The sequence below is a fragment of the Trichogramma pretiosum genome, unplaced genomic scaffold (assembly GCF_000599845.2).
Source record: "Trichogramma pretiosum strain Unisexual culture from Peru unplaced genomic scaffold, Tpre_2.0 scaffold3, whole genome shotgun sequence".
Taxonomy (NCBI): Eukaryota; Metazoa; Arthropoda; class Insecta; order Hymenoptera; family Trichogrammatidae; genus Trichogramma; species Trichogramma pretiosum.
Window position 1 is genome coordinate 1,533,896 of NW_019641698.1, and position 27,918 is coordinate 1,561,813.

The 27,918-nt window shown below is 42.2% G+C and overlaps 1 protein-coding gene across 2 annotated transcripts; it reads right to left on the reverse strand.

The window, feature by feature from the left end:
• Positions 1 to 27,918, reverse strand: LOC106650527. 2 transcript variants are annotated; one of them, XR_002763622.1, is made up of 19 exons: positions 27,055 to 27,918; positions 22,454 to 22,803; positions 14,193 to 14,263; positions 9,273 to 9,370; positions 9,062 to 9,185; positions 8,351 to 8,582; positions 7,816 to 8,274; positions 7,654 to 7,698; positions 5,971 to 6,450; positions 5,443 to 5,717; positions 5,188 to 5,347; positions 4,570 to 4,706; positions 4,399 to 4,476; positions 3,961 to 4,315; positions 3,679 to 3,886; positions 3,413 to 3,603; positions 3,157 to 3,329; positions 2,169 to 2,517; positions 1,329 to 1,410 (listed from the first exon to the last, which is right to left on the reverse strand). XR_002763622.1 is itself a non-coding variant. In XM_014368571.2 (18 exons), the coding sequence occupies exons 2-18, from the start codon at positions 22,614 to 22,616 to the stop codon at positions 856 to 858; spliced, it is 3,804 nt and encodes a 1,267-aa protein (XP_014224057.1). In that variant the 5' UTR covers positions 22,617 to 22,803; positions 27,055 to 27,918; the 3' UTR covers positions 1 to 855. The 2 variants fall into 2 exon arrangements, 1 of the variants encoding a protein (XP_014224057.1); XM_014368571.2 differs by lacking the exon at positions 2,169 to 2,517 and having other exon boundaries at positions 1 to 1,410.

The window sequence follows — 27,918 nt, forward strand, 5'->3', positions numbered from 1 at the left end:
AGAAATAACATTTTTAAGCGAATGAATTACCCAAGGTAGTACATAAATCGGAATTGGACCGTTCAAAATATAGCAGTATAGTACTCAATAATTTTTAGTATCATTTTATAAACAATAACATCGTGAAATATAATTTATTGATTTTATTTTGTCATAGCTACATGTTTTAAATATAGTGTGTATATATACACGCATTTGAGTTTTGTTTAACGTATAATATAATCTATGAGTCGATCAAATAAAAAATGTACACGCAAGCTCTCTTCGTCACGTGTACACGCTAAAGTGTACACGGTGACGTTAAAATTCATCGAGCGTTGCCTATTTACAAGATAAATTATTTCAACACTCGAGAATAATAAACTTAGAAACAAATTTACATCTTGAGACTGGCTGTGAACATACAATGTTTATAAATTAGCTACACTAGGGGCTAGAGTTTCCTCTTTAATCTTAAAGATTCTTCCTCTTTTCAATTTTTGTTCTTAAATTAAAATTAAAAAATAGCAAAGTAATGAAAATATCCTAATTATCGAATATGAACTTTCAACAATAATATCCATAATATTTTTATAATAATAGTAATGAATATAGAGGTATTATTTTATTAAATTGGTTTTTATATACAGAAATCGATACGAAACTAAGATTGAAAAGGGTGCGCATGTGCTACTAACGAACATTCACAGACGCACAATTTCCATTCGTGTTATAAATTAAGTATGACGCGCAAGACTTAGTTTTTGATATACATTGCGTAATATATACCGGAAATGATATACGTAAATATTTATTTATGTATATTTATGTATTGGGCACTTGACGGAGTAATGAGAGGGGACGGCATCGCAGTGTTCATTTAGTTTTTTGATTGGCGTAATCAACGTAAACGCGCACAACCTCGCCACTGTACTTTCTCTGACTCGGCATGAAGTAAAAGTCCGGCTGGTTCTGCGAATTGTGGCCGTTGGGACCGGCCTTGCCGTTGCCGTAACGCGGCGCGTTGCGCCTGTCTTGGGTATAATAGCCAGCGGCCACGACACCCGGACTCGAGGACACGCCGTTGCCTGGTCGGGGGCCTCGCGGCAGACTGTAGGTGGCCCTGGGTCCCGGCGGCATCATCGCCACGCTGTTGCGCTGACCCGGGATATTGAGCTGCGGCTGCTGCTGCGGCGACGACATCATCTGCGAGTGATGATGATTGCTGTAGTGTCCGTTCACGCTCTTGGTGTTCGTGTCGCCGTTGCTGGGATGGTGGCCGTTGCTGATCATCATCATTTCACGAGGTCGGCTGAGACTCGAGACGGGAGGCGGTGGTGACTTTTCTTCCGTTTCGAAGGCTTCGAAGGCGAAATTAGTGTTTGCCGAGGTCGAGTAATCCACCCAGCCGTTTTTACCGATTAGTCGGTCCTGTGAAACAAAATTAATTTGTTAATTATGTAATGAATAACTGGGATGTTCACGAGCAATTATCTATGAAAATGACTATGATTTTAATGAATGATAATGAATGACTATAACGTGACCCCTGAACTGACCTTTCCTATACAACAAGTGTATTCATAACTGTGGCTCTGTATAATGAGTTTTATTTATTACTTATCATTTTCATATTTATGAAATTTAACAAACTATTCCCATCGAATAGTAAGTATAATATAATATGATTTTAATTAATTACGATGCATTAAAATAATTTTCAGATATTTTAATAATTTTTAGTCGGTATTGATGGAATTGGCAATCGCAATTGTGTATCTTAATGCTTTGAATAATTATAATAAACCTCGTGGAATAACAAAAGTTAACAGTTGCGCTCTTGCCATGGAATATTTACAATTACATCGTTGTATCCATAACATCAACGACGAACACTCGACTAAACTAGGTACTTCATGCAGAATATATGTGCTTGGTAAATGTGATGCATGTAACTATTAAACGTATATGATAATGTTTACGTACGAACCAAGCGACAGTGACTTAAAAAATTAATGGTGCATATAATGAAGAGTGCGGTACCGTACGATGGTGTTGATGAGCAAATGAGTAATTAGAAATTAGAGCTAGAGAGAGCGAGAGTAAGAGAGTAAGAGAGAATATGTAAGTGATGCAAGCATTTTATATTATGATGCAGACAGACAGGCAGAGAAGCAGACAGCGGATACCTGTGAAAAAGACAAAAAGCTCTTGGAACCGAGAGAAAAATTGCGCTCGTTTTTCTTTCTCGCTCGACTACCAATTGTGCATATTGGGCGGCAGGTGCAGCTGCTGCTGCTGTTGCTGATAGTAGAGCTGCTGCTGGTGATGCAGTTGCTGCTGCTGCTGCTGCTGCTGCTGCTGCTGGTGATGATGGAGGTGCTGCTGATGATGATGATGGCTCATGGCGTGATTGTCGTAGCCGTTGGCACCCGGTCGCTGCCGGTGACTAGTGCCGTTGCCACCCGCGCGCAGGTGGATCGGATTCGCCGCCACGGGCGCGGCGGCCGTCGTCATCAGGGGCAGCGAGTAGATTCTCTGTATGTACGTATATCGTATGGATGGTTGTTGCGAGCGTGAGCAAGAGTTTTTTTTTTTAAGTAGATAGTATGATCGTTTACATGCAACACAAGCAAAAGCACAACGTTTTTCTTCTTCCTCTCCTTCTCTCTCTCTCTCTTTCTCTTTCTAATGTCTGTCTGTGTAACTCTACTTATACTTGCATCTTTTGATTTCTCTCTTCTTCTCTTGTTCACTTTAGTACTTAATATTTTTCTCTAGTTCTCGAGTCATGCGATTTTCAAATAAAAGAGAGAATCGATTGTGATCATCGCGCAGTTTCAGAATCGTACAATGCATAAAAAAGTGGTAATGAGAGCAAGATGAAAAAAATCAAGCAAGAGAAAGAGAAATTGAAAAGGGAATTTGAATTTGTGTATAATATATTGTATTGTGGGATACGGTGCCATGAATGATTACCGAAAAGTTTGTGTTTCGTTTTTTGTCAGGGATCGATAAAGTGAAGTAATTTCTCAAGATATTCATGTACAGAATAACGAGTGTATCTCTCTATACACAAAGCGAAGCAAAGAACCGACGAACACATTTCGAAGTAGTAACATAAACCGACGTTTTTTATTTATATATATTTATAACTATTATTAACGCTTGACATACCTTGGTGGTGCGCTTCTTCGAAGTTTTGTAAATAGTGCAGGTAACTTGAAGGAGAGCGACAAGCAAAAGAGCCACGAAGCAGCCGATGACGATGTAGAGCTTCGTGGGGCCTATCAATAGTCCAGACGCGAGAGTATTCTCGCTTCCTTCCTTATCCAAGTCGTTGGCATCGGCTATCGAGGCAAAATAACAATATCGATTATTTACTGCATCCAAAGAAGTGAAATGTTATAGCATCACGAGTCAGATCTCTTACATTGATAGGAGCGGAGCACCAGGTAGTTCGGGTCGACCGAGAGAGCACCGACTTTTCCACTGCTGAGCGACTTCGATAAGACGGCTTTGGCGCGGTCAGCTGTATGGTCTTCCGAAGGGATCGTTATCTTGCGACCCTTTATCTTGTCCATGGCTAGGCGGAATTTCGCGATAACGCCGTCGTCGCCAGTGCTTCGAGAGAAATGAGAAAAATTAGTTTACACAGCCGAAAAGGACAATAGGCTTAAAATGGAAAATTTAACTTACTTTTTCAATTCGCTAAGCTTCAGATGATGGAAACCAGGGACTTTCTGAAGTGCTGGAGTGAAACTATCGGTAATTGTATTTGAGATGTCCTGGAAACTGTCCGTTCCTGGCGGTGGAGCATTGTATCCGACTCCAAGATTTGTCAGTCTGACTTCGAAATCGTAGAATATCCTAGTAGGCGGAACTGGTGTGGCTAATTCATTATTATCTGGAAATAATTATGAAAATTATATTTTCTTGACTGACAAAAATTAAGGCTAGCTAGCCTACTTATCTACTAACCATCAAGATTGCACACCGACGTTGATTTGAAACACAATTTTCGCGTCGACACTATCGGCGTTTCTTGATGTTTGCCGATTCTTTTATTTACAGGATGGAAGGAACCTCCTTTAATGGGGTACATCAAGTAGAGACATTGCTCGTCCGTGAAGAATAAGTCACGGTTTTCGTCTTTGGTTACTCTCTTTCTCGTAAATCTTAGGGTCGTTTGGCCGTGTTCGATGCGTCCACTGGTGTTGTAGATGTCTTGCGATGAATCGAGGGTTGGAGCCCCGTAGCTGTCGATCCAGGTGTCGCTTATAAATGGCCGGCCGCTCGTTTTGTCGACCCATCCAAGAATGGCGTCGGTTTTCGTCTAAAGTCAAGCGCAATACAGGGTTACAGAAATATTCATCGCTATACTAAAATTCTTCCAAAGTTTATTGCTTTCATAATTACCATTTTTTCGTCCTTCGAGAAACCTATGCCCGTCCAGTTATCGACGTTCTTGGTCACTATCGTGAACGATATCTCCTCCTAAAATGTGAAAAAAATACAGCGGTGAGAAAAAATAAACGGTTTTGAAGAATGAGATTTTACGATATATCCTTTTACTGCATTTAAACACACCTTTTTCGAATTGTAGACCCATCTCACGCTGTATTCGCAAGTGTAATTTTCTACCGAACACTGCTTCGGGTAATTCCATTCGCCGCTGCACTCATCGTGGTCTTTCTCTCTACTGTTCTTCTTGTCACTCTCATCCTCTGCAAGTTTTTTTAACGACTTATAAAATGAATGCTTGTGTAACGAAACCACTAACATAAGCGCGTGGCTGCAGCGCGCTTTTACCATAAAACACTTATTTTTCATTGCAATAGTGTTTGATGTAAGTTACAAGTTACTCGTTAACGAGAAAACGTTATTTAGGTGATTGCGTATTCTAAGAATGTTATGGATTTTCAGAAGCGATTGGAAATCATTAGACTTCTTTTCTAATATTTCGCGAGCTGACGTAAATAAAATCATAATGACTCATAAGCGCTATTCGATACTTTTTTCTTAAATTAATTTAAAATAAATGTTTGACTACCAATTGTGTGATTCTACTTATGAATCATAAGCTGTTCCGGAAGCTTTTTTTATGAATGAATAAATTATCTGACGCCTTTTTCCGTGCATAAAAAATTTTCTTAGAACTGCATTAGTCATATTATTCGGCAAACAAATATCGACAAAGATGCTCACCAAAAAAGTTGATGCTGGCAATGCCTCGCTGAGACCTGTGTCCGTGATATTTTAATTCATCGGTCTTGTAAAAGTCCTTGACACTAACTTTACTCTTCTCGATACCGCTCGGTGGCTGGTGAATGTATTTGCCAGGTTCTTGGCCTTTAGCCCAAATTACCTGTAATTATATTGAAAAATATAATAACCGAATGACTATCCGAGAAAAGCAAAAAGAACGAAGGGAAAGAGAAAATAATGCGAAAGTGGGCGTACCTGCATAGTTGCGTCGGCAATTTCGTGGTCACTGAAGTGCTCGTCGGCAGCAAGTTTCCGCCTAAATAATATTGTCGTGACTCCGTCTCGCTCGAATCCCATGGCAGCGGTCAGACTGTCCTTACCGCCCCAGAACGAGTCGAGACGTGGCGTCGACCTGTCGCGCGTGTAATAATCTCCGATTCGATGCGCCATGCCTCGAGCCGAGCCAATCACGATATCCGTACAGTCCATGGCATGGAAATCATGTTTCGGCGTGTACTTGCCAAGCGATTCTATTTTTTCCCATTCAACATAATCAAAGTGAAAGATAATTAACTTACGAGTAGTGCGATTGAATTCACGAAAAAAAGGTAGAAAAGAGCAGATGATAATGCTAAGACGAGAAACGTGTTGCGAGTTATATTATAACAACGTAATCTCGATTCGCAGCAGTAATAAACGTTAAAGAGACGCATGAGTATTCGGAGTGATAATGACAGACAGAAGTTTGAGAAATTAGTTTTTTAGACTGCTTGGAGGATTTACCTTTGGGCGATCCTTGTTTCGCCTTAGTTTGCTGTTTCGACCCTCCCGAATGGGGCTCTGGCTCAGATTTAGGTTCGGGTTCCGATTTGGGTTCGGGTTCAGACTTAGGCTCGGGCTCGGATTTAGGTTCAGGTTCAGGTTCGGATTTTGGTTCGGGCTCGGATTCGGGCTCTGGTTCTGCGTTAGGTTCGGGCTCTGCGTTGGGTTCAGGTTCTGCGTTAGGCTCCGGTTCGGATTTAGGTTCTGGTTCCGAGGTAGGCTCTGGCTCAGATTTTGGTTCTGGCTCTGAACTTGGTTCGGGTTCAGAATTAGGCTCTGGTTCAGACGTAGGCTCTGGCTCGGATTTAGGTTCTGGTTCCGAGGTAGGTTCAGGCTCGGACTTGGGTTCGGGTTCTGAGCTAGGTTCTGGTTCGGAATTTGGCTCTGGCTCGGATATAGGTTCTGGCTCTGAGGTAGGTTCGGGCTCGCTGGCTGGTTCCCCTGTGCAAAAAAGCAATACATGCCACCATTTACACACCTTCACCTCGTTAAAATTATATTCTATGAATAATTAAGGATGTTTATTAGATTGATAGTTACTGTTATACTCTGGCATTTAATTGAAACCTTTTTTTATTTTGCGGTTTTCAGTGTAATAATATACCAAGTATAAAATTACGCATCGTGCGAAAGGAATATTCTACTGTGGATGCGTTGCTGTGTGCTTGCTCATGTTTATATATTTTATTAAAATTAAGAGCCAAAATCTTAAGTGGTGTACTTTCGCTGAAACTTCGAGTGATTAGTCTGTCATTGAAATACTATTCACGTTGCTGTTTGTTCATTTAATTTTCAAATATTTTGTCAAATTTTCGTTTAACATAATTAAGTATTCTTAACGTCAACGTTTACTCCGAGCATACAAAATATCTAGAATATTTTTTACACATCATAGTCTTTGCGCCTCTCAGAGTATTTAGAATGTAAATTTCAATAATTTTGCACGTGTACTGTGCAGCTCATCAAGCATTGCAAATATTCTGAATATATTGATCGACATAATTTGTTATACGCATTCAAAATCTTCGATGCACGACAAGTTTAGCAAACTTGTACTGATTATTTACATGATCTTATAAAAATTCAAAAGAAAACTTTTTTACGCGGCGATAGCTCGTCAAAACTTTGAACATAAAAGAGTTCTATTTTCCCGAGTTCGTCGCCTCGCGATTTTCAATTTATTTCATTTAATTAAAAACAGAACGATTTCATGGCTTGTACAACTTGACATGGTAAATTGAACTTGCATCGCGTCTGCATGTTTTTCATTAATAATTATAAAAAATTCTATTGCCTTTTCAATCTAATTTGCAAGAGTGCCGTTAATAGTTATTTGGTGAATATAATTTGATTGCTTGCAAATGAGTTGATGCAACGTCGCAGCTGTGTAAGCAGTACATAGTCGTACATCGTCAGCGTATAATATTGAACGAGCTGAGGGTCAATGGCTTGGGCGTTAGTGAAATATACGATACTCATCGCATAAACGACGACGCGAGACTTACAATTGTGGTTCGCGGCTTTTATATAAAAAAAAAACTTCGCGAGAGGCTATCATCCTCCGATCATTTACACGCAAGAATCTTGCGGCCTTAAAATTAAGCGCACGACTAATCGTACAATGGAAATGTAATTGTTACTTACCGGTCTTTTGTTTTTGCGCTGGCTCTGGCGTTCTCTTCTTTCGACCTGTTGGCAAAGAGAAAAAAATTTGCAAAAATCGTTTGACGATAATTACCGCTTCGCCCAGAGAAAGTAGTATAAGGTTGAGAAACGACATTTATCGGATCGTGAAACTATACTCACCATTCTTGGAGCTAACGTGATACGTCACGCTGGTTTGGACCGTGACATCGTCATCGTTTACGACTGCCTCGTGCTTAGCCGAACGCTTGTTGTTATTCGACCTGACTTGAGTTCGTTCGGGCTCGGGCTCTGGCTCGGCGTGTGGCTCGGGTTCGGGCTCCGGCTCGGGGTGCGCCTCGGGTTCGGGCTCGGGCTCGCTCTTGGGCTCCGGTCGCGGCAACGGCTCGGGAGTACTTTTCTTGGCTGCGTTGCGATCTTGAATCGCCGGCATGGCGCGACAGCTCTTCGTGAGGTCGCTCGGGCGCCAGCCCACACCGACCCAGGTAGTGCTGTTCACAACGGCGACACCTTCGAACTCTTGGGTGTCCTTGAGTATGCGCCAATAGAAAGTGAAATCGCTGGAGAATCGTCGCATCGAGTACGCGTCCAGGTCGAGGTCGATGTTTTTTACCGGCGAGCCTGCGTGCAAGTCACGAAACGATAGAAAATTGGCCTTCTCTTCTATTAGTCTTGGTATCGCTGATTTTATACTCACGTTTCGAGCAGTTCGGTCCGAACCATCCCACCTGGCAGTAGCAGTGGTTGGCAGGCGAGGTCGTGGCCACGTTTGTGACGCAGACACCCTGCGTGCCACAGTCCGCGTTATCCAAGCATTCCTCCTTGTACTGGCATCGAGGTCCGTGATACAGTCGTTCGCATCTGCAGCGGTTCGAAATGAAACGGCCGTGATTGCTGCACGTTTCTCTGTATACCTTTTTCTCGACAATCTGTAATTATCAAAAACGATTATGTATTTTTCTTATAATTCATATTAGTCATGATTCGCGCCAAGGTTTTATGTACTCGCTATGGTATTATCATCAAACTATTCACATTGCATTGAATGCATACTGCATCTCTATTGTTAGACCTAGTCGAGTATTGTTGTGAAATTTTCTTACTATATTGTGTGCGTATCGGTTTAATTAGGAGCGCAGCGTACGTGCTAAATTGTTCACAGTTTTTACATTTGTGGCATAGTAGAAGTTTTTAATTGGAAAAATTTAATGATAAAATTAATGAATGTAATATGTCAAGTAAAAGTTGTATAGCTAAAAGATAATAATTTGACCTTAATATTTTGTTTTGAGTTATTGACTTGACAAAAATGAAATGAATGCCCGTCATAAGCACTTATGCTGACAGAAACGCGAGAAATCTTCATTATAAGATCAAATTTTTTATACTTTAATGGTGATTAACTTACATCAATGTCAGCGCAAGACCAGAACATGTAATTGTCTCCCCACTCTGAGGCTTTGCGAAGCAATCTAATGGTACAATCGGTGCACGTAAAGTTTTTAGATAGCTCAACTGCATAACTTTGGGCCCTGTTCACAAGTAATTGATAAAACACTTATAGTAAATATTTATATAGCGTAGAGTTAATAATTCCCGCAAAATCTTCAAGAACTTACGTAGCATCGTTTTCAATGAAATCAGATTCCTTGGTGCGTGGAGTGAGGTCGACTGCTTGCCTACCCATTGCATCTAAAATATGAAGTCTGAATCCTCCCTGTAAATAATAAAATAAACCAAATTTTAAATGTGAGAAGTAAAAACATTTACCAAGATAGAATAACTAGAATATTATAAAAATTTCGGCAAATATTATTTACTCGAATTCAAAATTATGTACCCGAAATAACTTATATAATATTTCGTTGCATCTTCAATTGTAATTGATACATTTTCAGAGTGTCAAAATTTAAGGAGTAAGGAAAATTGAAAGGCGTGACAAAAGCCATAAATAGTTTTCCCAATAAATTCGTCTTTAAACGTGTGCACAAATGCACGCATTTTTTTCTCATCCATGCATATTTTATATTACGCGCAAGGCTGCCTTCACCTCCATATCTGCAAGAAAGAATGTCACGCGTGCACAGGTGACTTCAAGGAATCCGGGAGAAAGTCACTTTGGCTTTTGAGAGTGTATATGTGTTCAAGTATACGCGATTGTGCATGTGTGGCGTACAGTACACGGCGAAAGGCGATTTATAAGCTTTGAACCTGCTGCAATGCAATACGTAGGTATACACACAGGTACAAATGCAGCAGACATCACTGTTTAGCCCGGAGATCGTAGCGGCGTTTTGTCGAGCCGATCATATAACTGGTTTAGAAGTGTTATATGCTGCTCCATACGTTGACTTTCTTTCTTCGCGCGATTAATTATCTACACGTAAACTGGAGGAACCGTAAGTGGAAATGCGCACGTGTAAGTACGCCGCGTGTGTGTACTGTGTATGTGCACGAGTTAGCGAGGAAAAAAAGAGCAAAGCCAGAATACAAATTTCCAAGCAGCTGCAGGATTTTTCTCGTTTCTCGCGCGCTCGAGGTTTGCCGGTGAATTTATATAGGGCTTATCTAAGCCTTCGAGAATTTGTGTTGTGTACGTTTCTGTCTTTCGCCTTGTGTGCAGCAAACGCGCCAGCTGCAACTAACGTGATTTTCACTTTTACGGAAACGATCCAATTTGTTATGCGCCTACGATAACAGCCGCACATATATACCTAAGCGGTCGGTCGAGAATAACTAATTACCTCAAAAAGTCTAACAAATGGGAAACAACGATGATTTCGCCCTTAATTAAGGGAGAATCACATCCTCATAACCCTAATCATCTTTATGGCTCATTTATAAACACGCAATACAATAGGCAAACAGAAGCATCAAAGAATTGCGCAATATATAGTAAATAGCCTTACGGTTTGTTTCTCAACGACTGATTATCTTCTCCTAATATATACCGCTACTCTTGAATTACGCGCGCACGTAAGAATTCATTGATATAAAGGTAGATATCGTTGAAGAGATTCTTTTCTTCAAACAAACTTTTATAAAATCATAGCATTGCTTGATTTTTCGACAACATTTACCTTGAAGTCAGCCTTGTTTGCGCGCTGCGACAGCCATGAATTATAATATCTGAAGGATGTTGATCTATTTTAGTACAAAGCTCCGAGCAGGTTCATAAAAAAATTCTTTTATATTCATCTCAATTAGCTCAATTCTATGCACGTGTTTTTTATCGTATATTTGAAAGAATTAATTAAATTTTCTTGATGCCCGAGTAAAGACTTGAAAAATTGAAGCGCTCATAAAATAACAATTAGTTGGTTAAACAATATGAATTCTTACAAGCCAGTAGTACGCGAGGAATTTCATCAACCCCGGTATAAATAAATCATTAGATAGCTGTAAATTCAAGTCTCGTGGCTTTAAAATCGCCCGAACTTGGCTGAATGACAAAACGTATAATATTATTTTCTCTCTATAAATCACCATCGACTAGCCGTAAAAAATATAGGAATTGTCACTCGATCGCGCGACTAAATGGCTCATATTCGCGCTTCTAATATGCCGTCGAGACTTTCGACGCAAACTCTTCCTACCCACAGAAAATCGATAATCGTCGAAAACGAAACAGGTTCCTTACATCGTTACAAGCGTCTGCCGGTAATTTATATAAGCTTCGAGAGAAGCTACACGAAATGTGTATGTGTGTGTGTGTTTGCGTGCGCGTTACGCACAGAGAGCGAGGCAGACAAAAATATACGCATACCTATAAAAGCCGCGGACGCTCGGGCACACCAAAGATTCCAGGTCATAACGGTTTGTATAAATCTGCACACATCGGTGGCTGCATGTGTATAGGCGCAATTTCGTATCCTTGCGCGCGTTAACATTTTTTTCGCGAGAGAGATTCTCAAGAGTCATCGACGTTTATCGCGCCTATACACAAAGTCACAATGATTTTGCAGAGTGCACACAAGCAAGCTTGACATTTTTCTGGACCAATCGTCGAACGGAATACTCATCGTTCGTTTTTCCTTTTCATTACTTTATCGTGGGAGCTTTTTGTTGGGTCCTAAATCAACTTCTTTCTCATTTTCGCTTTTTGTAAGTTCCGTCTATATATTCGTAAACTATATGAACAAATCAGTAAGGAAAGTCATTTGAGGCAAAATTTATGGGGGCTCTTAACAAATTTGTGAAGTTACACCTAACAAATAGGATATAATGCCTTATTTCATTAGTATTTTATCTATAACAAATAGTATAATAATTAATTTTTGTCTAATCGCGGATTATAAGGATTAATGTAGTAACACAATCCATACGAGTCTTTGATTATAGGTAATGAACCCTCAAGTGAATGTAATGAGCAAATGAGTATAAGCATATCGATGCTAAATGAGTGCGTGAAAATTTTCATTAAATAACGTTCAAGAGAAGGCGCAATATTATGCCATTATTTATGCATACTTGTAGCAGTGACATCAGACTTCCTGTTTATAAGTCATTGTTGTGGATAGTACGCGCTTATTCATTCAGCTTCTCTCAGCGGGTTATGAAGTATTTGCCTCTCTTTCTGTTTCTCTAAACTCCTTTGCCGCTAAATCATCATCCTCTTCTACGTAATAAAATCGCCGGAGCCGCTAATAATCATGAAACTGTTGATTTAGCATATAATACTCGCGTATATACACACAAGAACGCGTGCGGCCACCATAAGCCGGACGTATAACGACTCTACTTGTAACGGGACGAAATTCGCATATAAATATATATTTTTACGCGCCTAGAGTCCGGTGACGCTGGTTCGCTCGCTCGGTTGCGCGCATAGCTTTTCTGTTTGCTCGGCACTTAACTCTTCAAGGGTTTCGCTATTTTTACATCAATTCATAACTCACGTTTTTCTCGACTGCACACTCGAACGATGTTGGTTTTCGCTCGGTGGAGAACGTACTAATACAAATGCTAGGAATTAACGTTTGAGCCGCGTCGACATTTGCAACAGTCCATGGTACTTAGGCTTGCGTATGTGCAACGAAGAAACAAATTGTTTATTTTTTTCGGCGTCGAAAAAACCGTGCCTCGACCGCACATTGTGCACGAGATTACAGTACGCAATTGGAATTTAATCAAGGAGAGAAGCTCGAGACGTACAAGATGGAACGTTCGTGCGGAAAATTGAAAAAGAAGAAGAGGGAGAATGATGTAAGAAAAAAAAATTAATTTCAGGTTGTATTAATGCAAAAACAACGTGGATTCAAATAAGTATACGCGTCGAATCGATTCAAGTGCACTCGGCGAGGGTAAGTCGTTGATTTTATCGCGCGTCTCTATCGTGCTTCGCCACCGGCTGTACATCTGGGAATCGAGTCATTGAAATATAAAAGCGGCGTTTCATCTCGCACCGAGCTTCCTCTTTTCGCAAATTAGTATCGCGCAGTTATATCCCAGTCTCGGGCAATTTATTTTTCCTACAACATTTGCGAAAACCTCAACTTTTTTTCTTTACTCAATCACTTTTCATCGTTAAGAACGTCACTTGCATTAGACGTGCTTCATAGCAAAAATCACTTTGAGGTTTGGGATTCGCATGATTAACTCGTGTATAATTATACAAATTGCAATATAATGCACTCCTCTCGGTGTTTCCAAAGATCTTTACCATTAGCTGATTCTTACGATATATTATTATACGCGTACACCGAAAGTGCATAGGCGATAGGACAATTAAAATCATCAACGTCGTCGTCGTCCGCAGCGAAAGTCACAATCATACGACAAAAGCTTTTACGAAATCAATGACATATCCGCGTTTAACGTGTCTTCGCGCGCGCTTGCACACACAATCGCGAGTATCTTCATCAAAGTAAGAGGACGGAATCGTGATGCATTGCGCAAAATATAGCGCCGTATATGGCAGGGGAGCCAGCTCGCGCGTCGCAGCTTATGAAAATTTCCTCGATGCGTATACACGTATTACTTTGTATAGCGTGCGGAGAGCATTTGTTCCGCAGAAAGAGAGAGCCAAAAGCGTTTCGAAACTCATTGAACGACGTATATATGTGCGGCATATAATAGCCGAGCGTGTGTAGGTGTGCATCTTGACTGTAGTGGCGGAGACGGCGGCGGCGGCGGCGGTGGTGCCTCGAGAGGCAAAACGTGCATAATTCAACATAATTCAGAGCACATCATGTGCAATTGAGATTGCGCTAAGTGTGTAATTTCCGAAGGAGTCAAACACACCAAGCCTCTTTATCTTATTGCAGACCATCCATTACATTCACCCGGCAAAAGTCGAAATAAGAGCTTGTTAAAGTAAATAATAATATGGCGTGCGCGCGGTGTGCTCGATTGTTTTGAGAAGGGACCTTGCATGCAAAATTGGATAATTGATCGAAGCGCGTCAAGCGCTATTTTTCTTTCTCTCTATTTCTCTCTTTGCCTCATTTCTCGCTCCATAGTCCGCGTGCGAAAACTGGAGTTTTATGTAACTTTGTTAGGTAAATTGGACAAAAATTGAATATTTTTCGTGTACTCACCTTATGTGGATAGGCGAGATGCCAAGTAATGTTGAAACTACTGCCAGCCAGCAGAGTAGTCTTGATGTCACCTGTAATAGGTAAAAAGAAGAACATTTATCAAATTCAATTATGTGCTAGCTTACAACTTGAAATTTTTAGTTCTTTTATCAATGGTCAAAGAAAGAAAATATAATAATAATAATAATAATAGAAAGAAAAGAACGTATGGGAAGACAAATCAGATTTATCATTCGCTCGCTCAGTGTCTTTAATTTTTGCGTCTACACGTACTCATATGGAGAAACGTATCCACGTGCAAAAAAAAACACTTCGCGTCCGAAATAATAATGACAGTCAGCGTGACAGTAGACTATATGTAAGTGAGAAGCATTATTAATTCGCTAACCGCACGTCGGTACTGCTCGGGCACGCCTTACAATTCTATTGCAACTTATTTCCGCTGCTCCCCGTGTGTGTGTCTTGTACGTGCGATTTGTTCGATCGATGAAAAACTCGATACGATATCGCGATTTCGGCGAAAAGTTTCTTCGATCTACTTTTTCAACCTTTTATTTTTACTGTTTCTTTTTTTTCGTGTAATCCGCCGATTCTCACGCGCTTGTATGTAAACGGTTATTTTTTTGGAAGCCAATTGGTCTAGCATACGCGGAAGCATAAATAGTTTCATCTTTTACGAGAAGGCGAAAGAGAAAAAAATTGCCAAGAGATATTGGCCGTATCGTCGCGTCTCGATGTATTTCTAAAAGTGCCGTGATTTACACGGTTGGGTAAGAATAAAAGTGAATGTGGCGAGCGCGCGAGAAAAGCAAAGATCGTAATTAAAGCAATGCTCGCGCAATACACATACGAACGCGCGAGCGGCTGCGGAAACGAGTTTTTTATTAGCCTAGATTGCTTTTCATCGAAGCCACGGCGACTGCAGTTCTGTCAATTTTCTCATTACCCATCCGGTTTAGCGCAACGAATATAATTTCCCATTGTCGCGGCGCAACAGTTACAACTCTCTCTTTTTTTTTGGTCGTTTCGCGCAGCATCTCTCAGCGAATAGCTTATTTTTTTTTCGAAAGAAGAAGAAAAAATAAGCCACGAGTAAAACTCGCATCGAGCGATATCGCACTCGCGTATCTGGCGGCTATATAATACGTGCTTTATTCGACGACGAGTCATATTGTATTATATTATACGTATCCGCGTCGAGGAAGGAATATGCGAGGATGACTCACGCGTGCGTGTGTGTGTGTCTGCATCGAGCCGCGCGCAGAGCACAAGGTAACAATTCAGCAGCAGCAGCAGCCGCAGCTTTGAAAAATCATCGCCGCCGTGAAGCGATATTTACGCGAGCATGCATGTATGTGCGTATGTACACGCGGTAATTGAAGAAGAACTCGTGCGTTATATATTATATGCACGAAAAGACCCCTCGAGCACGCCCTGGATCTTCATTTTTCTCATCTACTTGAAAATGCACCGCGATCGGTTCTACGTACGTACACCCGTATTAATAATTATTTTACGGATAAACATTAAATATTCCGCAGTGGTGGGCGGTCGTTCGTGTAATAACAATAATCACGCGTACATTAAGCCGCGCACGAGACACGAGGGCCCACGCACAGCCTTGGAGCAGCTCTTGATTTTTTTTTTTCATTTTCACGCTCGACTCCTATGTATACATACTCGTGTGCATGCATACAACGTGGAGAGCTCATTGTTGCCAAGCGAAGGATATCTTCAAAGAAAATCAAGACGCACAGCGAGTCAAGATCGATACTCAGCTACGACGCGCTGTGCAGTGCACGATATTTATCCTTTTTATTTAATAGCTCGTAACTCGCTCGAACTTTATTTATTGACGATATCATTCGAGATTCTTCGAAAGAAGACAAGTGGCTGTGCAACCTGAAATAGGGCACCGCGTACGTATATATAATACGCATCGTGCGTGGTGCGTTAGTATCACTGGACTTCCTTTTTATTTCGACTCCGGAAGTTGTGCCAGGACATACGAGGCTTCGTTCCGTTGAGTTAGCTCGTATAGCGCCAAGTCGGTAACAGCAGCCGCGGCAGAGTCGGCTCCTTTCCACTTTCTGCACTTTGTAAAGAAGCTAATGCATAACTTTGTGTGTATGTGTGTGTGTCTGTGTTCTTAGATGATGCACGCGATATACGCTACCCATCTGATATGCTTCACCTTTGGCTGACTTGAAAATTACTTGGATGTATGCAGCCACCGGCAGCAACACTTCAACGGGGCTTCTTTTCTTTTCGTGCGCGAATGTTAAAAAAAAAATTGTTTTTTCTCCCTCCCAATACTAGCTGACATTGTGTATACACTATGCGTCAGTGATGTAACACGTTAGCTTCGCTTAGCAAACTTATTATAATGCCAATGGGCTCTCGGTGAAATCCTCGCGGTTTCGGATCGTGCAAACTAGCCATGTGAATGTGTGTATTCGCGCGCGTATATGTGTCTGCGAATTGCGTGGATGTAAGTACCGGTCACTTTTACGGCTAACACGACATTTATATATATCGGAAAATGGCTTTTCGCCCGCATAAAAATCTAATTGCTTGTCTCAATCGGCCCGCATGATTGTAAATATTTTCTCGCTCTCGGAGCTACGGCTTAATGACAATCCCGCGAATACTGCGTGGCGAATTTTTCATGTCTTTCCCGGGATGACTGTACCGTAATTTATATATATCCTTATTTACGGCCCAAAAGTACTTATACCTCATGCCATGTGCAACTCGCGCGCTCGTTTAAACGCGTATTATTCTTCAATAATATACGCCGCTGGAGCTACGGCGGCGCGTGGGTATTTTTTTCCAACGTTTCATGCTTATACGCGGAAATTTTATTTTTATTATATGCGACGTGAAAGTTGAAGAAAAGAAAATTTTCTTACTCTACATGATTATCCTCGCGCGTATACGCACACACACACTCGTATGATTACAACATATAACACGGCAGCGCGTAATAATTACCGGTATACATACAAGTTGGAGGATTACGTGAATGTGCACTGTGCAGTGCAGTGCATGCCGCTAGAATAGTTTTATAACGCAACTAATTAGTTTTTTGCTGTATTTGTTGTTTCTATCCTGGTTTTTGCTTCTTTTTTTATCATTTAATTCATTCGGTTTATTTTCAACTCCGTATTAAATCGTTGGCATGGTTTTTGTGCGTTGTACATTGGAATTTTTCAAGGATAAATTTTTAAAAATAACAAAGCTCTGCGTGGCACGATTTCAAGTAATTCTTTGATCAGCGGACTACACACTTGCACACGAACATTAAGTGCGTGCTCGAACTAGGTTTGGTGAATCAGCGCGCGCACGGCTCAAAGCGCACTGATACAACGCACTCATGCCTTTTATTTTATTTCTGTTCATGAGCGAGTGTGTAGGTGCGAGCTCCGGTACACAAGCTCTCGAAATATTTCTCTTGGGAGAGATAGAGCGAGAGAGAAAACACTCGAGGGCGAGAGTACGTTAAACTTTGTCAGTCGCGGTGCGCGTCTCTGCATACATAGCCGCGTATATGCATGTGTGTGTATGCGTGCGCGACGCTCTCGAGCTTTATTGTGTTCGTTGCGCGCCGTTGTAGGTATTATCCTGCATGCATGCGTTTATATATACATAGCATCGGCAAGGCGAGCTTCTTATACTTTTGCTCTTTTTTCCTCTCTCTCTCTCTCTCTCTCTGCCTCTTTTTTCGCGTGCGAGCAATTGCGATTGTTTGCGTTTTGCTCGAGGTATACAGGCCTATGGTCAAGGTCTTTTTCGAAGAACACGACTTTGCATTGTATTATGCACTTATATGGTTATTATTTAATTGTTGGATGGGTTGTAGGCTGAGTTTTAACTTTATTTTCCAGCTGTAATTCGCTTTCGTTCGAGGTCGTGCATTTTTGGCCTAAAATCATCATCGCCTTCTTCGGCTACACTAATATCCATACACATGATCCAATCAACGAAGAAAAATCGTTGAATTTACATGCGCCAGCAACAGTAGCAGCAGCAGCACTATATAAGCGACTGCATATACGGCCGAACGATGATTGGCTCATCTACTTCGTATAACAAGACAAGCTAGCCGCCATAATACGATCGGTATTATCAATACAAGGCCATTGTAAAACAATAATCGTAAATCTAATGCAACGCGCACGCAACGTCAAACTGTCAAATTTCTATGCTACGCGAACGCGCGGTATATAATCTGCTGCTGCTGCTGCACAGCTATACAGCCGTGTTACGCGAGAGGAATCATTCGATTTATATACACATATAATATGCAACTCGCGAGAGTCTATCGTTTGACACATTTTGACGTGGCTTCCCTTGCCTTGGCCGATGGACGAGCGATGTGCGCAGGGGTTCGTTAATTATCGTTCGTACGTGAGCATGGCTATACGTACACGCGCGTATAAAGTATATAGATCCGTGCAGCCTGCCGGGAGCTGCTCGCTGTATATACACGAGGCAACCAGTCGTGTAATGACGTACCGAGCGTTAATTAAAAGAGAATAAATGCCAGGCAAAATCCAGCCGAGTTCGTTTGCGCCGCAACGTATCATATTGCCAGTCGCGTATACAGTCGCGCGAGCGCCCACCCAGTTATATAAATTTTTATATTTTCGCAAAAGTATACGCGCGGTTCCTCAATCGTATTTTCTCATATTATATATAACGCACTCCGACTCGTATAACCCAGCTACACATCTCTCGGCCGAAGCTCGCTAGAGCTTTTTCTCGTGGCTGAAAGCGGAAAAAATTGACGAATGTATAATATTGTATAGGTATATATACGTTGCTATACGCGAAGCGGCGTTGACACGCTGTAACTTATGCGCTCGGATGCAGTTACAGGTCGTGGCGTCGCAGTGTGGATGCATCGGCGTTTGCCGCATCCCAAAGTGTCAACGAACAAATTCTATTCAAGATGTTTTTTCAAACACTCGAAAGGTAGATGGGGGGAATCCGTACACGGTATGTACCAGCGCCATGTAACTGTGCACGATCTGCCACTCGACGATATACGTGCGCGCGTATACCTTATACCTATGTGCACAATATAATAGCGCAGTTCACTGGCGCATAGGTGAACGTAGCATTACAATGCGACGCTTTCTACCTATATCTGTTTGTGTGTGTGTGTGTGCGTGTGTGTGTGTGTGTGTGTGTGTGTGTGTGTGTGTGTGTGTGTGTGTGTGTATGAGTGCATGTACCTATATGTATCGCGTGCATTAGCCCCGCGACGATGGCAAAGAGGTAAGGTTATATGCACGGCAAGAACGAAAAATAAAAAGGAATCATTGTTTATAATCGCGCGCGCCGTGAGGTGGATCGCGCGCCGCATATGCTTCAACGCACATATTATGCTGCTGCTCCATAGATAAATCGAGAACTTTGACTCGCAGTATCTCTTGCGGATTGCGAACATTTTTTGCGTGCGTGCATAATATGCATATATAGGACATATACATGCACATTCATATTCGTACGTATTATTATCCCTCATTCATTTACATTGCATACATGCTATATACGCATTCACCTGCAGGCACATTTTTTCTTTCCTTTTTATTTTCTTCCTTTGTTTTTGCTCGTTTCGCTCAAACGTTCGGCGCTTGTGCAGCTAGCTACGCTAATCGCCAACATGTAAAAGGTTTGTAATATGTACATTAGCTCTCGTGCCGCATCTCTGCGACGTGCAAACAAATCGTTGACGAAGGCGCGCGCGGATGTATAAATGTTACATCTATATGTATATTTAGCATTATAATGCTTGTACTATGCTATATAAACATAAGCTCGCGGGCTTGGCACAAAGCGAAGCGTCAACATTCGAAAATGAATTAACGCGCGCAGGCAAAGATGCACCTGCATCGTCACGAGCGCACGATACAAGCAGCAGCGCCGAGTGCATCAAGTTTCCTATAAATTAGCCCAACGGCGTGTGCAGCATCGAGCGATAGTACAGCTTACTACAAAAGAGTCTGTGTGTGTGTATGTGTGTGTGTGTAAGTGTCTGTGTATGTATAGGAAGTAAAAGAAAATATACACGCCGATCTCGAGTGGCCGCCGGTGCAAATGTCGTTATATACAGACTCGCGACGACGGTGAAAGTTTTCGCGCTGTCGCGGCAAAATCTTTGCTTCTTTTACCTTATTACACGCTGCTAATGTTTATTTTTCTTCGAAAGCTCGATTCAACGACCTTACAAAGCCTACGGGCATTGGGATTTTTCGCGACGATTGTTTTCCGAAATCGCGCGCGCGACACGCTGGAAGCGTCTGATTTTTTTCTCTCCCTTTTCAACCGAATCGCGCGGATTCGCGGGCTCTTACGCAACGAGCGTAATATAGTATGTATTTACATTTCAAAACGAGTGTAACGTGTGAACTTGTGCGATGTTTCTCTGTTCAGGCCGCGTGCAACACAAGCCTTCCAACTAGCGTTCGAGTTTTCATCCGTAATAAGAGACTTTCTAGCTCGCCTTCTCCCTCCTTTTTTTGCTCCTATTCATCGTCCGAAGTAATGTCTTTATTACATGTATACAGTGTACACACACACACACTAGAACGTGTTATAATAACGTATTGTTCTGACACCTCGACTGCATATTACGATCTTTGACTCTATACAGTCTTCTTTAATAATTAATTAATCACGAAATATAATTACTATATTAATCAGAACCAAAGCTCGGCCGATTAATTAGACCATATACTCGCTTGAAGCGTGCACATATACCGCACACGACGAGTTCCTGCGTGGCGTATACACACACACACACACACACACACTTGTAAGCGAGCGGAAGTTACGCGCGACCGAACGAGTCCACGAGCCGCATAATTGTTTTTTCTTTTCTTTGTATCATGTGCAGCCGCTGCTGCACCATGCTCAGACGCTGCAGACTTTGTGCAACTTTTATAACATTATGTATGTAACGATCTTGTGTACTTTCACTGGTTGGAGTGCAAGTGTGTGCAGCCACTGCAACACACATACGCATGCGGTAAATGCCTGCACACTGATGCACCTGCGATGCCCTTCGATCATAACGCGCACGCAAGATCAAGAGCCATCGATTTTGCATTATTCAAAGGTCGAATCGGCAGGTTTTGAATTCAGCGTTGATGTATATTATGTGGTTGAGTCTGTAAAGTATACATCCATTGGTAGTTTGAAATCGTGTCCTGCGCATATTACATATCGATCCACGACGCGTTCTCTATTCACAATAAATCCATGCCGCGGTATAGATAGAGTTTTCATAAATTTTCCAATTGCAAAATATCACCGCACGTCGATATTATCAATAATTGCGCCATCAATGGTGCATCGTTAAGAGCCACACTCGTCCAGGCGAGAGAAAATCTCTCAAGTGCCATATCGTTGGACAGTAATTAGTATAATTATTCTGTGCTGCGTTATACGGGTAATTGCGTTTTATGCACGACCTGATAACGAATGTATCGTCGATAAAATCTATGCACGATATGACTTACGGTTATTTCTCGTCGTGCGTAATCCTATACATACATATAATATACAGGCGCCTCGTTCGTTTGTATACGTACTAGTGTAGTGACGTGGATAAAGCCGACGTGCAAAGGTAAAAATCATTTTACGAAGTGATTATTTTTTCCTTTTTTTTATTATGTATATGACGATGATCCATGAAATTGCTTCATTGCGCTTGGTGCACATCCGTTTCAAGGTTGGCGCGCGACTAACGCGTGCATTTATTACACACACAAAATAGAGGGAAAAAAGTGCAGCTCGAGTTTTTCCACTTGTGCATAAAGTGTATCCCGAACATTATTTCAACCTCGTTTCGTCCCAGCAGGTTATTATATCTATATAGATATCGACATTACGATGAGCCTCGCGATCATTTCTCGAGCAATCGAAAAATAATTCCGATCGAAGGTCGCGACGATTACGGCGCGTTGGTATATTGCACCGGCGAATCGGCAGCGCAGTAATCACGTATACATCGAGATCTCGCGCATATTATATACGTACGAGATTTACGAGCTTGTGCAAGCTACATTATATTAATATCATTATTATCATTGCCGCGCAGTATATACGTTATTGGACTGGCACATTGGCACCTCTCACTCGGCTTATTATACTCAGTCACAATATCTATGCTGTAAATTAAGTAAACAGCAACAGGGTGCAACACGTGCGAGTGTGCACATATACAACATAGATGTGAATTATGTACTGACCTTTTGGCATTCCACAGGGGCCCGGAGTCCTGGCGCTATCGAGAAAATCGAGATCATAAGTACGAGCACGTGGGAACGTGAGCGCCACGTGAGCCTCGCTCAAGTGTGTCGCGAAAGCCAAAAGCGACAGTAATAGCAGCATCGTCACCGCTTGTTTATCCATGATTGTTTTTTGCCCCGTTCTTTCCTTCTTTCTCGCTCACTCAGCGGCGATGTAGTCGCCGACTCACGCGTGCAGCTTTTTCCTCTGTTTCTCCCTTGCTTCTTCTTCTTCTACTACTACTGCTACGAACTTGCTGGCTTCCCCTCGAATCATGGAGACCGGCAAGATTCGTTCCTTCGGTTGAGGCCTGCAAAATTGAAAAGGCTTGTTTATTTTCATCTCGGGATTAAAAGTATATAGGAAAAAAGATTGAAACGAATCGCTTTCGAATTACGAGATAATGACGGAAGTAACGAGTGGAAAATGTCTAGCAGTTACATTATATGTATCTCGGCGTAATTTCCATACGAGCTATATTTTGAAATATCTGTCTAATTAAATGATAAATTCGCTCTCTGGGAAAATAAATATAATCACTCAAAAGGAGCACAAAATAGAGCGCAAGAGAATCGGCTTATTTATATCAGATCTTGAGAGGCAATCAATCACGATTCGATAATTATAAAAAAAAAATAGTTCACTCTCTTTCTCTTTGCTGCGCTCGATCGAGAGTTTCGTGGAGCCAGTTTCTCGCGCGCGCAGATCTCCCTCTGGAAATGTTTACTTTTGTCGATATATATATGACGTGTTATAAGTTTTGCAGTGACGTAATTCCAGGAGGTTTCGCTGCCGTGAACTCTATCATATATACCTACGATCGAGATGTATATTTCGGCTTCGCTGTCATATGCATGCGGTATATAAGACAACCCTGTGTTAGCTCTGTATACATGTGTGTAAGTGTGTTTGTGTGCATTGCAAACACGAGGCACCAGGCAGTGTGCGAGGGAGATCGCGAGAAGGTGCAGGTTCGAACTGACGTAACTTTGATTCCCGAAGTAGCTGCGCGGTACATTTCTTTCGCTGCTGCAGAAAGAGAGAGAGAGAGAGAGAGAGAACACCATTGTATCGCTGCATTAGTTAAAACGCGAGCAGCAAAGCTCGAGCTACGAGAAAGAAATGAATTTCTTTTCTTATTCCTCCGCGACGAGTGCATATACACCGGTAACGCGAAAATTGAAAAGTTTCCTAATACTCCTCCGCCTGGGCGTAATTACAATCTGAATTATTGTTCCGAGCAATAGCTGATATTTTCAGTCATTAAAAGTGCATTAAGGTTCAAGACTGATTGAGAAATTTACATTGTCGCTGGGTTTATAATGCACCGCACCCGATATTAATATTATATTCGTCCCGCTATATTAGAACATTAAACTCGAGCGTGTTTTTTCCTTTATTTTTCCTTCTATTTTGTTGAAAAATTATCAGGGAAGAGAAATTATGCCGTCTATGCGCGCGTAAAAGCGTATACCTTGCGCGCTGGAATTCATCGCGCTCCGTCGAAGGTTTTCATATTCGAAAAATAATGGAACGCGACGACGATGATTACGATAGCTACGAGAAGAAGGAAGAGAAAGAGACCGTGCACAGCGTGGCCCATGAAATATCAAATCAATAGAGCGATAACGTTGTTACAGAATTTTCGCATTAAAATTGTTGCGAGATATTATTTTGCACGCGGCGCTGCTTCGATGTATAAGAAAAGGGAAAGAGAGAAAAAGAGAGACGTGGACGAGAGAAAGAGAGAAAAGGCAATAAAATTACATCGAAATATTTGCGTTGCGCGAGAGCTCAAAGCAGCAACATACGAAAGAGAGAGAGGGATAATTGCGATTGTGCGCAAATGCAATTATTCATTCCTCGCGAGAGAGAGATCAATATTTATGTCAATCTGCCTGCAACTCGACGTTATAATAACGCTTGATAGATTTAGGTTTATTATATTGACCGCGAGTCGAGTGCCGGACGATATAACGTTTGTTGAGAATAGGTGGCTCGAGCGAGATGTCAATGAACTGTTTCACCTACATCAACTACTTTCATGTATCGCTCGAGTATATCGATCAATACTTGGCGCAGCTTTTAATTCTATCTTTATTTGTTTTCCTTTTCATATAATGCATAAATTATAGACTTCAATATATATGCATACTTTACAGGTGGTACATCATTTAGCCGCGCAATGAAAACAAGTGGGGAGAAAAAACTTTACTGTTATGCTACACACCAAGTCGAGAGTCCAGCTATTATATACACACACGATGCCGCACGCGTGTATATAAATATTGTAATAAATTTACACGACGCCACGGAGTCACTCGAAAGAAGAAGAGAAAAAAAAGGAGAACGCCGGAAATTGTACATTATATGTGTGTCTGTGCGTGTGTATGTGTACGCGCGGGCAATTATCCGAGTGACCTGCAACGCGATCGCGTACCGTGCGTATATCAAGTACCGTAAAATTAATTACGCGCTCATATCGAGACGAATGTGTATATAGAGGCGAGGAGCAGCATATTATTCGGAGCCGAAAATTGAAAGGTCACTCGACACCGCATGCAGTGCGCACGAAAGGAAAAATGACATGGCTTTCGAGAGGGGGTGCGCTCGCGCGCGAAAGCATTAATTTCTGCGACGAGGAAGAGCTTTTGTCCATAAATGTATATAGATGTGTATAGCTACAGACTCTTTCGCCGCGAAGAGAGATTATATGCTGTTTGTGCCTCGTGCGCGCACAGCGGCGTCGACGTCGTCGTCGTCGTCGTCGTCGTATGATTAAATGAGATCTATACACGAGCTGCTTTTGCGCGTCTGCAATGGAAGCAGGAAGTAAATATACCTGCTGTGCGCATCTACGCTGTTGCTGCTGCTGCAGCGGTAAATACACGAGGAAAATTTCTTCCTGCATTATGAGCGCGCGAGCAAGCGCAAAAGAGAATGCACCTTGTCAAGGATGGCATATTATGGATAAATATACAAAGCTTTCTTTTTTTCGCATACTCGCACACATGTATAACGTAGCGCACACCGGTACAGGCCGCATGCGAATGACTCGAGTCTCGCGACGAGTCCCTCGTGCATACGGGACCCGCGCGTACGTATATATTCGCACGATTATGCGAAAAACGTTACATGTGTACGCGTCAGAAGCGCATTTTCTTCCGGTAATACGGCAAGAATCGATGGAGAATACGTATCTCATTATTAGGCTCCTTTTCGATGTAACGTATAGTAACAGCGAGGCCGATCGCCCGCAACATGGCTATACACGTGCTGCAGCTGTAATGGAACTCGCGATTGTTAAGTATACCGATTCGAAATGAAAATCGGCTGTGCATCCGCCGCATTATAGAACGCGTGTGTATGAGCTTGCTCGAAGCAGCTCGCAAAATCGCTGTCTATATATTCGCACTATTATACGATCGCGCGTACATTATACGTACACGGCAAGCTGGCTGAGCGGACAAACCGCGAAGGTATGCATATTACTCGCAGCCTAGGCCTGTATCTCTCGTTTCTCGCTCTCGCTGCAGCTCTCTCTATATATGTATCTGCGCCTGGAGCTAGGTTGGGGCTCAAAGGAATGCGCGCAACGCCGAGGGAGAGAGAGAGAGAAAAAAAGAGAGAAAGAAGGAGATTATGCCCGAACAGCCGCTGTATCTTCCGCTCTATGGGTGCGTGTTGGAGTGTGTGTGCGCGCTGTGAGTGGGTTTGCGTTGGAGACTATATGCACGCGTGCATGTGCAGAGATGCCAAGGATGCCAAAGGCCTCGCAGTTCCGTGTGTGCGTGAGTCTCTACGCACACACCCATACATAACGCATTATATTATGCGGCTCTATCCGTAAGTCACGTTACGTATACGTATATACCTCGGCGAGATATATATCCTCGAGCCGGAGTCCAAGGACGACGCGCTGCGGCCAGCTCGCCGGATTCTCTCTTTTGCGTATATCGCTGCGAAGACGCAAATCGGAGTTCCTGCTTCATGTATTAATTCTACTAAACAATGTTTAGCACAACGACAAATGACGCATATTATAGTTTATAATTTCATTGGATCGAACGCACGTGCCAAGTACGATTCGTATGTGTACCGGACTCGACTCTTGCGCGATCCGATGCCTGCTGCAGCATTCAATTTTTTGCCCTCCTCGCGCTCACGGCGGTGTGTTGTTCGCATTATACAACGCACATTTATTTACAGAAAGTTAGCTACGCACGTGTGTATGTGCGTTTATATTTATATGTACATCGGATGCGAGCAACGAAAAATCACGCGTGTGTGCGCATCTTCTCCGCGAAATTGTAAAAAGCTCTCGTTGTAAAGCCAGGCTTGCATGGCATGCGCGGCTCGATGATCGCTAAATCTGTACATATAATATATTGTACGCGTACCCATAGTAATATGCGAGCTCGTTTTCGAATAAAAATATCATACATGTGCTCGCTGTAGTGATCGCGAAGAACGCGGCATAGGTATACATATAATACGAGGTAAATGTTATACGTAAAAGCAACGACCAGCGCAGAAAGGCCGAGGTTTTTTTTCAACTCACCCTTTTTGAGGTGTGTTCAGCGATGCATTAACTCAGCCGCACACATGTACACATACACTCGCGTATACGCATATATAATACGAGACGATCTTCACACTCTGCGTACGACGACGAATCGCTGGATGCACTCGCGTTGCAGACGAGAGCTCGAGAGCCGATTTTTCTTCTTCTTTTTTCCTTTGCTCGTTGATCGAGCAGGCTCGTCGTTTTTTTTATGTGATAATGGCACACGAACAACAGAGGCTTTATATTCCGCTTGTTTTTTGGATTGTCACACGCACTCGCACAGCTCGATTCATATAACGATTTAATTGCAGAGCTTCCAATGGTATATCTCACCTCGCACGCGAGCACTAGATATATTACATCGATATATTATACAACAAACAAGTAACAACAACAACGACGACGACGACGAACAAACGAGGACGAAAATTGTTATCACTGCGGTGAGCAGTGAGAGTCTTTCTCAGCATCCGGCGTAGTGCAGACGGCGATAACAATAGTACAAGGGATCGTAGTAGGAGTAAATTGCCGCCATTTTGGTAGCTCGCACTCACTCGCACAGTAGTATAGCAGCACACGGACACACCAAGTACGCGCACTCGTCGAGAGCGAAAAGGTCCCGGGCTCCTACACTGCACAGGCAAGGTATATATACACAGATGCAGATCTCCGTGTCTATATGTGTGCGCGTTCGGTATTGTGTGTGTGTGTGTGTGAGTAATGCAGCAACGCCGCGCTTGACGGGCCTCACAGGAAAGAGAAGGTAGTGTACATGGAGCGCTCGCGCCGAGCCGCGTGTCTCTATACACGTATATATATAATATTGCGATCGACTCGGTCCGCTGCCTATAAACGAGA